Below are 15,232 nucleotides of genomic sequence, written 5' to 3' on the forward strand. Positions count from 1 at the left end.
AAAACAAAAGAGGGCATAAAACAAAGCAAAAAACAGTGGTAAGACAGAGCATTGGGAAGCTTTTAAAAATTTACAGAGAACTAAAAGAATCATTAGAAGGGAAAAGATGAAATATGAAAGCAAGCTAGCAAATAATATCATAGTGGATAGTAAAAGCTTTTTAAGCATGTAAAAAATAAAAGAGATGAGAGTGGATATGGGATCGCTAGAAAATGGGGCTGGAGAATTAATAATGGAGGACAAGGAGATAGCAGATGAACTAAATGAATACTTTCCATCAGCCTTCACTGTGAAAGACACTAGCAGTGTGCCAGATGTTGTAGTATGTAAAGGAAGAGAAGTGAGTGCAATTACTACTACAAGGGAGAAGGTGCTCAAAAAACTGAAAAACCTTTGGGTACATAAGTCACCCGGACCAGATGAACTGCACCTTAGGGTTCTGTAAGAGGTAGCATTAAGAGATTGTGGAGGCATTAGTAATGATTTTTCAAAAATCATTGGACTCTGGCATGGTGCTAGAGCACTAAAACATTGTAAATGTCACTCCACTCATTAAGAAAGGAGGGAGGAGCAGAAAGGAAATTATAGACCAGTTAGCCCAACCTCAGTGCTGGAGTCAATCGTTAAGGATGAAGTTATGGAGTACTTGGTGACACAGGACAAAATAGTACAAAGTCAGCATGGTTTTCTTAAGGGAAAATCTTACCTGATGAACCTGTTGGAATTCTTTGAAGAGATTACAAGTAGGATAGATGAAGGGGATGCAGTAGATGTTCTATATTTGGACTTTCAGAAGGACTTTGACAAGGTGTCACACATGAGGCTGCTACCATGTTAAGAGCCTATTGTATAACAGGAAAGTTACTGGCATGGTTAGAACATTGGCTGATCGATAGGAGGTAGCAAGTGGAAACAAAAGGATCCTTTTCTGGTTGACTGCCAGTGGCTAGTGGTGTTCCGCAGAGATCAGTGTTGGGACTGCTTCTTTTTATGCCGTAGATCAGTGATTTAGGTGATGGCATTGTTGCCAAGTTTACAGATTGGTTGGGGGGGGGGGGGGGCAGGTAGTGTTCAGGAAACAGATACGGTGCAGAAGGACTTAGACAGTTTAGGAGAATGGGCAAGAAAGTGGCAAATGAAATACAATGTTGGAAAATGCATGGTCATGCATGTTTGTAGTAGAAATAAATGTGCAGAATATTTTCTAAAAGGGGAGAAAAGCTAAAAATCTGAGATGCAAAGGGACTTGGGAGTCCTTGGCACAACACCCTAAATTAACTTGCAGGTAGAGTCTGTGGTGAGGAAGGCAAATGCAATGTTAACATTCAATTCAAGACTTGAATACAAGAGCAAGGATGTGATGCTGAGGCTTTATAAGGCACTGGTGAGGTCTCACCTTGAGTATTGTGAACAGTTTTAGGTTCCTCATCTAAGAAAAAATGTACAGGCATTGCAAATGGTTCAGCGGGGGTTGACAAGGATGCTTCCAGGTATGAAAGGGCTATCATATGAGTAACGTTTGATGGCTCTGGGACTGTACTTGCTGGAATTTAGAAGGATGAGGGGGGGATCTCATTGAAAACTTTTGAATGTTGAAAGGCCTAGACAGAGTAGATCTGGACAGGATCTTTCCCATGGTGGGAGAGTCTACGACAAGAGGGCACAGCCTCAGGATAGAGGGGTGTCCATTTGTGGAGAAGTAGAGAAACTTCTTTAGCCAGATGGTGGTGAATTTGTGGAATTTGTTGTCACATGCAGCTGTGGAGGCCAGGTCATTGAGTGTATTTAAAGCAGGCTCTTGACTGGACACAGCATCAGCCATGATTGAATAACAGAGCAGACTTGATGGGCCAAATGGCCTAATTTTGCTCCCATGTCTTATGATTGTTGCTATATCTTATGATCTTACGGCCTGAATATTTCACTTTTCACATTTAACCCATGATCTCTAGTTCCAGTCTTACCCAACTTCAGTAATCTATCCATACCACTCATTATATTCAAAGATTCAAATGATTCAAAGCACATTTTTTTCAAAGAATGTATAAATTATACAACCTTGAGATTTGTTTGCTCACAGGTAGCCACAAAGCAAGAAACCCAGAAGAACTCAATTTAAAAAAAAGAAAAAAAGAAAAGACCAACACTCGACATGCAAGAGAATGAAAACAAAATACACAACTCATGCAAACAATTGAAGTGAACGACGCATTTCGAACCAAAATTGAGTCTTCAGATCTGAACACTGGAGTAAGCCCTGAGTGATCTCATAAATATACTGGCAATAAACATCACCCTCACAAACAGCTTTCCCACAATAGGCTATGGCTGTTGCAAAATTTAAAAAACTGCTAAATAACACAGGCTAAACCTGAGGGTAATTACACTGATAATTTTAGTGTTGAACTGACTGAAGTTATCCACGCTAGTTCAGGAGCCTGATGGCTGAAGGGTTATTAACTGTTTTTGAACCTGGTAGTGTAGGACTCAAGGCTCCTATACCTCGTTCCCAATGACAGTGGCGAGAACAGTGTGTGGCCTGAATGGTGCAATAGTTTTTAGAACACTATCACTTTTTCTTTGATTTCTATTGATTCAGTTTAATATAGATATTGTTGTAAGTCACAAGCATTTTGACTACTACAAATTGAGGAATAGAAGCAAGAGCAGACCATTTGAGAGGTGATATGCTGCAACCCTGTTTAATGAGATTGTGCGACCTTAGCTCCTTCCTGATGGCAGCAGCAAGAAGAGAGCATGGCCTGGATGATGGGGGTCCTTGATGACGGATGCTGCTTTCTTTGGCAGCACTCCTTGTAGATGTGCTCAATGGTGGGGAGGACTTTTCCTGTGATGGACAGGACTCTATCCAACACTTAGGTAGGCGCTTCCATTCTTGGGCGTTGGTGTTTCAAAACCAGGCAGGCCATGTTGCAACCAGTCAATATACTCTCCATTGTGCATCTCCCGAAGTTTGTCCAAGTTTTAGATGACATGCCAAATCTGTAGAATCTTCTAAGAAAGTAGAGGAGCTGCTGTCTTTTTTGAAATGGCACTATACACTAGTCCCAGGACAGGACAGATCCCAAGGTCAAGTCAAGCCACTCTTTATTGTCATTTTGACCATAAACTGCTGGTACAGTACACAGTAAAAACAAAACAACGTTCCTCCAGGAGCCTGGTGCTACATGAAACAACACAAAGACTACATTAGCCTATGTGAGACAACTCAAAGCTACACTAGACTATGTAAAACAACACAAAAACTACACTAAACTGCAGACCTACACAGGACTAAATAAAGTACACAAAACAGTGTAGGGCAGTACAATAATTAATTAATTAATTAATAATAAACAAGACAATAAGCACAGTAGAGGACACATTTCAATATAGTAATAAATGATGTAGATGTCAGTCTAGACTCTGGATATTGAGGAGTCTGATGGTTTGGGGGAAGAAACTGTTGCACAGTCTGGTCATGAGAGGTTTTGCCAGATGGCAGGAGGGAGAAGAGTTTGTATGAGGGGTGCGCAGGGTCCTTCACAATGCTATTAGCTTTGCGGGAGCAGTGTGTGGTGTAAATGTCTGCAATGGTGGGAAGAGAGACACCGATGATCTTCTCAGCTGACCTCACTATCTGCTGCAGAGTCTTATGATCCAAGACAATGCAATTCCCGAACCAGGCAGTGATGCGGCTGCTAAGGACGCTCTCGATACATCCTCTGTAGAATGTGGTGAGGATGGAGTGTGGGAGATGGACTTTTCTCAGCCTTCGCAGAGAGACACTGCTGGGCTTTCTTGGCTATGGAGGTGGTGTTGAGGGACCAGGTGAGATTCTCCACCAGGTGAACACCAAGAAATATGGTGCTCTTAATGATCTCAAAGGAGGAGCCATCTATGTTCAGTGGAGAGTGGTCACTCCGTGCTCTCCTGAAGTCAACAACCATCTTTTTTGTTTTGCTCACTTTCAGAGACAGGTTGTTGGCTCCGCACCAGTCTGTTAGCCGCAGCACCTCCTCTCTGTAAGCTGATTCGTTGTTCCTGCTGATGAGACCCACCATGGTCATGTCATCGGCGAACTTGATGATGTGATTTGAGCTGTGTGTTGCAGCACAGTCGTGGGTCAGCAGAGTGAACAGCAGTGGACTGAGCACACAGCCCTGGGGGCCCCCCGTGCTCAGTGTGATGGTGTTGGAGATGCTGCTCCCAGTCCGGACTGACTGAGGTCCCCAGTCAGGAAGTCTAGGATCCAGTTGCAGAGGGAGGTGTTCAGGCCCAGTAGGCTCAGCTTTCCGATCAGTTTCTGAGGAATGATTGTGTTGAATGCTGAGCTGAAGTCTATGAACAGCATTTGAATGTACATGTCTTTTTTGTCTAGGTGGGTGAGGGCCAGGTGGAGGGTGGTGGCGATGGCGTCGTCTGCTGAGCAGTTGGGACGGTACGCAAACTGGTAACACTAAGGAATTTAAATTTACTGACCCACTCGACCTCAGATCCCCTAGTGAGAACTGGCTAATGGACCTGAGTTTTCTTCCTACTGTAGTTAAATTTCAGATCTTTGATAATGCTGATGTTGAGTGACAGGTTGTTGTTTTGGAACCATTCAACCAGATTTTCAATCTCGCTCCTATACATCGATTTGTCACCAGCTTTGACTCCACATCCTACTCATCATGAGCTTGCCCATTCACCGAACCTTTTTACGTTATCATTAAGTCTATGTCCTTCTTGCAGTTCATACTTTCACCATTGTCTCATCTCCTTATTCACATCATCTGCATAGACTGAACAAGTGGCCCCAGTAGCAATATCTGCAAGACACAAAGCTTCCTAACATCATAATAACCTCTTTATTCTTCCAGTATTCTGTTTATTGCCTAAATCTTAACCCATGCCTGTAAAATAGCTCCATTAATGTACAAATCATCTTTGGTGTGGTACTACATCAAAAGCCTTTTTAAAGGTCTAATTATAGCTCCTTCACTTATCTGTCTTTATCTAGGAGATAAAATCTCAGAAAATTAATGCTGTGAATTTATGAAAGGGTACTCATTTTGGAAACAAATGTGTCCAAAATGAATACCCTTTCATAAATTCACAGCAGTTCTGCCCAACTCAATTATTTTCGAAGTGCCATGTTATCACATCCTTAACATTAGATTCCTGCATTTTCCATCTTATTAAAGTCACACTTAGTCAGTATTACTTTGCAGCCTTTCTCCCTTTCTTCCATCCATTATAGATTACAAAAATCATATCTTTGCAAAAGAATAAAGCCACACTTACATGAATGAGAAGAACCTTTGCCTTCAGATTGCAACATCATTGCAAATAACTATTATCTTTAAAATTAATGCACGCTCATTCAAGGGTGCTGTCAAAAAAAATACTTGCAGAACTGCCCAGCAACATCTGTGTCATGTTCTCTACTTAACAAGGGAACAACTCCAATGCTTTTACTGTACTTCACTACATTTTCACTTCAATTTTTTTTCAGAGATCTTAAATATTTTGGTATATATATTTACAAGTAGCTCATTCCACAAACCACAAATCAATTGTTTCAATCTTCAGTTACTACAGTAAAATACAACTTATCCTCAGACATTGTCGTAAGAAATCAACAGTTCAGAATTGAACTTTCAACTTTGAATGCAAACAAAGGTGAAAGAGTATCACATACTAACACACTCGAACGATGCTGGAGGAACACAGCAGGTCAAGCAGCATTTACAAAAAGTACCGTAAATTCCGGACTATAAGCCGCTACTTTTTTCCCACGCTTTGAACACTGCGGCCTAAACTACGGTGCGGCTAATGCATGTTTTTTTTTCATGCCGCCAAAAACATTTTGCCTCGTAACAGTAGACCAATAAAATTGATCAGTAGTTCACAGAGGTCCAATGAAATTGTATGATAAATCAAGCGCACTTTCACAATTAAATTATTGTAAATCAGTCATTTGTACTCACCCTCATCAACATGGAAAACACTCGAAGAAAAGCATATGATGCAGCTTTTAAGTTAAAGGCGATCAATCTGGCGGTTGAAGAAGGAAATCGAGCTGCTGCACATAATCTTGGCATAAATGAATCGATGGTGAGACGGTGGAGACGCCAGCGTGAAGAACTGAGTCAATGCAAAAAGACGACAAAAGCTTTCAGAGGTAATCATAGCAGATGGCCCGAACTTGAAAACTTTCTTGAAGACTGGGTTAACACACAGAGAGCAGGCAGCTGCGGTGTTTCCACCATGCAGATCAAACTGAAGGCTAAAGCAATCGCCACCAAAATGAAAATCGAAGATTTTAGAGGTGGGCCATCGTGGTGTTTTAGATTTATGAGACGAAAAGGCCTGTCCGTCAGGGTACGCACGACTCTGTGTCAGCAGCTCCCTCCCGACCACGAGGAAAAACTTGCTAACTTCCGCACATTCACTCAAACAAAGATAGCGGAGAATTCCATTGGGCCAGATGATATCATAAATATGGATGAAGTACCTTTGACGTTTGACCTGCCTCTCACTCGGACTGTTAATAAAAAAGGTGACTCGTCCATCACACTGAAAACAAGTGGCCATGAGAGAACGCATTTTATTTGTGTTCTGAGCTGCACAGCATCCGGACTAAAGCTTCCACCGATGGTGATTTTTAAGCGGCTGACAATGCCAAAGGAAAAATTCCCCAAAAAAATCATGGTGAAAGTCAATAAGAAAGGTTGGATGATGGAGAGTCTAATGAAGGATTGGCTGAGAGAGTGCTACGCCAAGCGACCAGGGGGATTTTTTCACAGAAAAAAAGCATTGCTCGTTATGGACAGCATGAGGGCCCATATAACAGATTCAGTGAAAGCTGCCATCAAGAGTACAAACTCAATTCCAGCTGTGATTCTTGGGGGCACCACGAAGTATTTGCAGCCACTGGACATCAGCGTGAACCGGGCATTTAAAGTGGCGCTGCGCGTTGAGTGGGAGACTTGGATGACGGGCGGCGAGAATTCCTTTACCAAAACAGACCGCATGCGAAGAGCATCTTTAACTCAAGTCTGCCAGTGGATCCTAAATGCGTGGAGCCGTGTCACAACATCCACCATCACCAACGGGTTTCGAAAGGCTGGACTGCTGCGTGATGAAGAGGACCGCGTGCGCTCAAGTGAGAGCGACAACGAAGAGACTGAAGTGAGTGACGAGATCCTGAGGTTGTTCAATTTGGACACTGAAGAAGAGGACTTTGATGGTTTTAGTGCGCAGGAGGAAGATGAAGAAGGCGATCAATAACTTTTCCTGGTAGGCTGCAGTATATATATTTTTTTTACCAGTCGTTAGGAGATATTGGAATGTTGTTCGTGCACTGTTCAGTAAAAAAGTATACGCAACGTAATTTGTGTGTTACCGATACGTATGTATATTTAAAAGTAGCTGTGTTACAGGCACTGTTCGAAAAAAAGCATTTGCAATATGTATTTGTTTATGTTACCATACGGATTTAATTAAAAGTTAAAAAATCCTCACATGTAATATCTTTCTGTGTAAATATCTCATATTACAACGTGGGACACCTGCGGCTTAAAATCCGGTGCGGCCTGTACAAGTACAAAATTGATTTTCTTTCTAAAATTAGAGCGTGCGGCTTTTAATCAGGTGCGCTCTGTAGTCCGGAATTTATGGTAATAAAGAACTGATGTTTTGGGTTGAAAACCAAAAATTCCCTATTCTGCACATCGCTCCACTTCAACCCTCCTCCTCCTCTTGGACACCTCTGGTCTTCTGAATATTATGGATGAAGGGTCTTGGCCTGAAACACCAACTCTTTATACCTCTCCATAGATGCTGCCTGACCTGCTGAGGTCCTCCAGCACTTTGTGTTATTCTGGATTTCCAGCATCTGCAGAAGCTCGTGTTAAAAGTATTACATTTGAACTTACAAAGCAAACTTGCCTTTTAAAAACTGTTCGTAGAAATGAGGCTCTAATGCACCAACAGCCATGTACTTTCCATCAGATGTCTTGTAAGTCTCATAGAATGGTGCACCAGAATCCAGTAGGTTTTCGCCTCTTTGCTGATCCCATAATCCTAGGTGCTGTGATTTCCAAAGCCAGGAGCAACAGTAAGCTGCTCCTTCAACCTGTTGAACATTACAGTCAGAGCTGAAATGCAGTACATTTGGAGATAATTAGATAGTTATTATTATTTAATTATTTATGGTTTTATATTGCTATACTTCTACTCTATTCTTGGTTGGTGCGACTGTAACAAAAACCAATTTCCCTCAGGATCAATAAAGTCTGTCTGTCTGTCTGATAGCACTATAACACTCATCAAATTTGCATCAATTGACTACAAGATCATAAGACATTGGAGCAGAATTAGGCTATTCAGCTTATCGAGTCTGCTCTGCCATTCCATCATGGCTGATTTATTATCCCTCTCAAACCCATAAACTTATGCCTTCTCCCTATAACCTTTGACACTTACTAATCAAGAACCTATCAAGCTCTGCTTTAAACATACCCAATGACTTGGACTCTACATCTGTACGTGGCAATGAATTCCACAATGATAAGACTATTCAATGGTCTCCTTAGTACAATAAGATGGATTCTTGAGCTCACAACCTAACTCGTTATGGCTTTGCCCCTTACTATTTGCCTGCAATACCCTAACTGTAACACTTTATTCTACACTGTTACTGTTTTCTCTTGTACTACCTCAGTGCACTGATGTGAAGAAATAATCTGTACAGACAGCATGTAAAAGAACATTTTTCATTGTGTACTTTGGAAGTTGTGACAATAATTACTTAATTTACTAACTTACCATTTCTATAACCAATCTATATTCTACTGTATCATTTGACAGCCCTCTACATTGCCTACAACCCCACCAAACTTAATGCCAACTGCAAACTAACTAAACTACCCATCATTATTTTCATTGAAGCCATTTGCAGTAGCATGCAAAAGTTTGGGCACCCCTGGTCAAAATCTCTGTTACTGTGAATAGCTAAGCAAGTGAAAGATGACCTGATTTCCAAAACGCATAAAGTTAGAGATAACACATTCCTTTAATATTTTAAGCAAGTTTTCTTTTTTTATTTCCATCTTTTATAGTTTCAAAATAACAAAAAAGGAAAAGGGCCCGAAGCAAAAGTTTGGGCCCCCTGCATGGTCAGTACTTAGTAATACCCCTTTGGCAAGTATCACAGCTTGTAAACGCTTTCTGTAGCCAGCTAAGAGTCTTTCAATTCTTGTTTGGGGGATTTTCACCCATTCTTCCTTGCAAAAGGCTTCTAGTTCTGTGAGATTCTTGGGCCGTCTTGCATGCACTGCTCTTTTGAGGTCTATCCACAGAATTCAATGATGTTTAGGTTGGAGGACTGTGAGGACCATGGCAAAACCCTCAGCTTGCACCTCTCGAGGTAGTCCATTGTGGATTTTGAGATATGTTTAGGATCATTACCCTGTTGTAGATGCCATCCTCTTTTCACCTTCAGCTTTTTTACACAGTGTGATGTTTACTTCCAGAATTTGCTGGTATTTAATTGAATTCATTTTTCCCTCTACCAGTGAAATGTTCCTCGTGCCACTGGCTGTAACACAAGCCCAAAGCATGATCGATCCACCCCCGTGCTTAACAGTTGGAGAGGTGTTCTTTTCATGAAATTCTGCACCCTTTTTTGTCCAAACATACCTTTGCTCATAGTGGCCATCTATTTTAACTTCATCAGTCCACAGGACTTGTTTCCAAAATGGATCAGGCTTGTTTAGATGCTCCTTTGCAAACTTCTGATGCTGAATTTTGTGGAAGAGGTAGGAAAGGTTTTCTTCTGATGACTCTTCCATGAAGGTCTTATTTGTGCAGGTGTCGCTCCACAGCGGAACAGTACACCACCACTCCAGAGTCTGTTAAATCTTCCTGAAGGTCTTTTGGAGTCAAACTGGGGTTTTGATTTGCCTTTCTAGCAATCCTACCAGCAGTTCTCTCAAAAAGTTTTCTTGGTCTTCCAGACCTCAACTTGACCTCCACCATTCCTGTTAACTGCCATTTCTTAATTACATTACGAACTGAGGAAATGGCTAGCTGAAAATGCTTTGCTATCTTCTTATAGCCTTCTCCTGCTTTGTGGGCATCATTTATTTTAATTTTCAGAGTGCTAGGCAGCTGCTTGGAGGAGCCCATGGCTGTTGATTGCTGGGACAAGGTTTGAGGAGTCCGTATATTCATAAAGCTTTGAAATTTGCATCACCTGGCCTTTCCTAACAATGATTGTGAACAAGCCATAGCCCTAACAAGCTATTTAAGGTCCAAGACTTGGTAAAAGTTATCTGAGAGATCAAATCTCTTGGGGTGCCCAAACATTTGCATAGTGCTCCTTTCCTTTTTTCACTCTAAAATTGTACAAAACAAAAATAATACACTAATCTTGCTTAAAATGTTGAAAAGAATGTTTCATCTTTAACTTTATGACTTTTGGAGATCAGTTCATCTTCTATTCACTTAACTATTCACAGTAATAGAAATTTTGACCAGGTTGCCCAAACGTTTGCATGCCACCATATATCAAAAAGAACAGAGATTCCAGCACCAATTCCTGCAGAACACCACAGGTCACAGTCTTCCAGCCAGAATAAAACTTTCCATCATTACCCTGTTTTTTACATTATTAAGGTTGTTAATAATTACACTTTCACATCACCTCCACAAAAAAAAACTCAATAGGGTTTGTAAGAGATAATCTGCCCTGCACAAAGCAAAACTGATTGTCCGCAGTCAGGTTAGGTTTTTCCCAATGTGCATAAATCCTATCCTTTAAAATCCTCTTCAACTGCTTCCTTTCCCATTATTGCGAGGCTCATAGGCCTACAATTTGCTGGATCATCCCCATTTCCTTTCTCGAACAAAGGAACAACATTGGCTACAGTCCTCTGGGACTTTGCCTTTACTAGTAAAGCTACAGAGATCTTCTCCAGAACAGAGCAATTTCCTGACTTGCCCCTTTCAATGACCTAGCAAACATCAGATCAAGCCCTGGGGACTTATACACCTTGAAGCTCTTTGAAAGACCCAGCACCACCCTCTTCATGATCTCAAAATACTCAACCATATTAACATGTCCCATACTGCTAAAACTATTCTTTATCTTTCTCTTTCATGAATATTAGGGCTTAGGGCTTCCAGTACAATGGCGGCTCACTCTCTGGGCCCAACCAAAGGAGTAATTATTTGTTCTTTATGTCTTTATGATCACAACACACCACAGGATATTAAGAACATCAAGCTCCTAGGAATGTCTAAAAAAGGAGTTCATCACCCTCAGGTGATGAACCAAGAGTTCACACTGGACAAAAATAGTATGTAGTTACTGTTGTGTTTTCTGGTAGATACCGATTGTAAATATTGCCAGATTTTCACTATTTTTGCTATCCTGTGTAAGTTTGTTTTTGGCGCACCTAATACACCCTTGCACTGAAGTGCTAAGCAACTCCAGCCAATTATTTTCTTTAACATTAACCCAGTGCTTTCATGCTGCACCTCTGTAAGGACCTCAATCAAAACTGAATGATTGCCACTAAGACAGACAATATCTCAAGGTTCCCAACCCTTGACAGAATCTATGTAACCAGACTTGCTGGTATTTTTCAATATTGTAGAAGAGCTTTCTGCAGTTAAACAAATAACCAACTCCCCATAACAAGAAATAAATCTATAAGTATCATCTCACCATGTTTGCATCAATGATTTGTCCTTTTCCAGATTGCATTCTTTCATACAGTGCTAGAATTATACCCATAGCACACAAAACCCCACCTCCAGCAAAGTCAGCCGCAACAGTTAGTGGTGCATAGGGCTTCTCTTCTTTCCTGCCAAACTTTGACAGCAGACCTATTACAGATAAATGTGATTAGTACATCGTTTGACAAAAAACATCTCAATATATCTTTTCCATTAAAAGAAACTTTTTTTTTCTAATTTGCTTTCTATATTATGGGCCTCACTATAAATAAGCAGTTAATTGTGGTTTTTGTCAAAAAAGGTAGCGATGAAGGTGTTGCAGTCCTTCTGGAAGAGCAGCCATAGTAGTTTTGTGTAGCGAATTTCACAAATGCTTCACAGCCTGAGGGACCTATCTCTGATTCCTAGACCTGTGAGAAACATTGAAATTTGCTGCCCAAAACCATTATATGCACACGTTCAGAAGAAAGAAGATTTATTATCCCTGACACGACATTAAATTTGTATTTTTGCGGTAGTAGTACAGTGCAAGGCAAAAAAAAATCACCATGTTGCAATAAGAAATTTTAAAATGCTGAAAAAAGAGCAAAATAGTAAGGTAGTGTTTATAATCTTATCAGAAATCTAATGGCAGAGTGGAAGAAGCTTTCTTAAAATGTCTGAGTGTATCCTTTCTCTCCCTCCTGACAGTAGCAATGAGAAAAGGGCATGCCCTGGGTGGTGAGGGTCCCCAGTGATGAATGCTGCCTTTATGAGGAGTCGCCTTCTTGACGATTATCATGATGTCATTGAATACTGCAGCACAGAAGGATCATTGGGACCTCTTTTGGGGCAGGCGTGACCCATACAAAAAAGACAGGTTGCACTTGAATCCAAGGGGGACCAATACTCTGGCAGGGAGGTTTACTAAGGCTATTAGGGAGAGTTTAAGCTAGAATTGCTGGAGGGTGGGAACCGAACAGTAGAGACAGAGGAAGGGGCGGTTAGCTCACAAATAGAGAAAGCTTGTAGGCAGTGTTAGAGGGAGGATAGGCAAGTGAATAGAAGGGATGCGCTCAGACTTATAGTTTGAGATGTGTCTATTTTAATGCAAGAAGCATCATGAACAGAGTGGATGAGCTTACCTGGATCAGTACTTGGAGCTATGATGTTGTGGCCATTACAGAGACTTGGATGGCTCAGGGGCAGGAATGGTTACTTAAGAATGCCAGGTTTTAGTTGTTTCAGAAAGGACAGGGAGGGAGGCAAAAGAGGTGGGGGGGGGGGGTGTGGAGTGGCACTGCTGATCAGAGATAGTGATGCAGCTGCAAAAAAGGAGAAAGTCATGGAAGGATTGTCTACTGAGTCTCTGTGGGTGGAAGTTAGAAACAGGATGGGGTCAATAACTCTACTGGGTACTTTTTAATATATAGACCATCCAATAGTAACAGGGACATCGAGAAGCAGATAGGGAGAAAGATTCTGGAATGGTGCAGTATTAACAGGGTTGTCGTAATGGGAGACTTTAATTTCCCCAAATTTTGATTGGCATCTCCCTAGAGCAAGTGGTTTAGATGGGGTGGAGTTTGTTAGGTGTGTTCAGGAAGGTTTCCTGACAGAATATGTAGATAAACCTACAAGTGGAGAGGTTGTACTTCATCTGGTATTGGGAAATGAACCTGGTCAGGTGTCAGGTCTCTCAGAGGAGAGCATTTCGGAGATCATGATCATAATTCTATCTCCTTTACCATAGCATTGGAGAGGGATAGGAATAGACAAGTTAGGAAAGCGTTTAATTGGAGTAAGGGGAAATATGAAGCTATCAGGCAGGAACTTAGAAGCATAAATTGGGAACAGATGTTCTCAGGGAAATGTGGCAAATGTTCAGGGGATATTTGCCTGGAGCTCTGCACAGGTACATTCCAATGAGACAGGGAAAGGATGGTAGGGTACAGGAACCATGGTGTGCAAAGGCAGTTGAAAATCTAATCCAGAAGAAAAGAACAGCTTACAAGGTTCAAAAAACTAGGTAATGATAGAGATTTAGAAGATCGTAAGGCTAGCAGGAAGGAGCTTAAGAATGAAAATAGGAGAGTCAGAAGGGGTCATGAGAAGGCCTTGGTGAGCAGGATTAAGGAAAATCCCAAGGCATTCTACAAGTATGTGAAAAGCAAGAGGATAAAATGTGAGAGAATAGGACCAATTAAGTGTGACAGTGGAAAAGTGAGTATGGCAGAAGGGATTAACTTCATTGGACATTTGATTACTAATTCAAGTCAAGTCAAGTCACTTTTTATTGTCATTTCGACCATAACTGCTGGTACAATACACAGCAAAAACGTGACAATGTTTTTCAGGACCATGGTGCTATATGAAGCAGTACAAAAACTACACTGAACCACGTGAAAAACAACACAGAAAAAAAACTGCACTAGGCTGCAGACCTACCCAGAACTGCTTAAAGTGCACAGAGTGTAAAGTGCAGGCTTTACAATAAATAATAGACAAGACAATAGTCAAGTCGAGGGCAGAAGTTGGTGTCAGTCCAGGCTCTGGGTATTGAGGAGACTGATAGCTTGGCGGAAGAAACTGTTACACAGTCTGGTCATGAGAGCCCGAATACTTTGGTGCCTTTTCCCAGACGGCAGGAAGGAGAAGAGTTTGTATAAGGGGTGTGTGGGGTCCTTCATAATGCTGTTTGCCTTGCAGCTGCAGCGTGTGGTGTAAATGTCTGTAATGGTGGGAAGAGAGACCCCGATGATCTTCTCAGCTAACCGCACTATCCGCTGCAGGATCTTACGAGCCAAGATGATGCAATTTCTGAACCAGGCAATGATGCAGCTGCTCAGGATGCTCTCAATACAAGCCCTGTAGAATGTGATAAGGATGGGGGGGTGGGAGATGGACTTTCCTCAGCCATCACAGAAAGTAGAAATGCTGCTGGGCTTTCTTTGCTACGGAGCTAATGTTGGTGTTGGTGTTAATTGAATTAGTTGAGCATAATATTGTGGGCTGAATGGCTTGTTCCTGTGCTGTAATGCTTTATGCTCTAAATGTAAGCTTTGGACTAATCAGAAAAGCGTTTTAATTGAATCTCTGCATCACTTGATGTAAAAACAGATACCTTACAGCAGAAATGAAGTAACGTTGATTTATTTCTCTTAAATCTACTTATAATAAAATCCATTTCAATTACCTGAGACAGCAATATAGTTGATATCATGCCCAGCAGTTTTGGACAATGGTCCACTTTGTCCAAACCCAGTCAGTCTGGCATAGATGAGCCTTGAATTTTGCCCACATAAAACTTCAGGTCCAAGACCCAGCCTCTCCATGACACCTGCAAGACAACATAAACTCAGTGCAGTTAGATCAACAAGCAAACTGTCAAATTATTATTAACATCACTATTATGTTCTTAAAAGAAAAGCATGAGAGTTTTAAGTAAAACAATCCGAAGGCAAGATGTGCTGCCCAGTAGAAAGCCAATACATGGCATATTGGTGCAATGGAAACATTT

The 15,232-nt window shown here is 41.3% G+C and overlaps 1 protein-coding gene across 2 annotated transcripts in view; it reads right to left on the reverse strand.

Moving 5' to 3' along the window:
• The window catches only part of amacr (alpha-methylacyl-CoA racemase), a 76,414-nt gene that overhangs the window by 37,139 nt on the left and 24,043 nt on the right, over nt 1–15,232 (reverse strand). For both annotated transcript variants that reach the window (XM_073064186.1, XM_073064187.1), the window contains exons 3-5: nt 14,909–15,052; nt 11,723–11,883; nt 7,939–8,125 (exon numbers count right to left, since the gene is read on the reverse strand). In XM_073064186.1, coding sequence (XP_072920287.1) covers nt 7,939–8,125; nt 11,723–11,883; nt 14,909–15,052 — 492 coding nt within the window. The remainder of the gene's footprint in view (nt 1–7,938; nt 8,126–11,722; nt 11,884–14,908; nt 15,053–15,232) is intronic.

Source organism: Hemitrygon akajei, chromosome 13 (genome assembly GCF_048418815.1).
Source record: "Hemitrygon akajei chromosome 13, sHemAka1.3, whole genome shotgun sequence".
In the NCBI taxonomy this organism is placed as follows: domain Eukaryota; kingdom Metazoa; phylum Chordata; class Chondrichthyes; order Myliobatiformes; family Dasyatidae; genus Hemitrygon; species Hemitrygon akajei.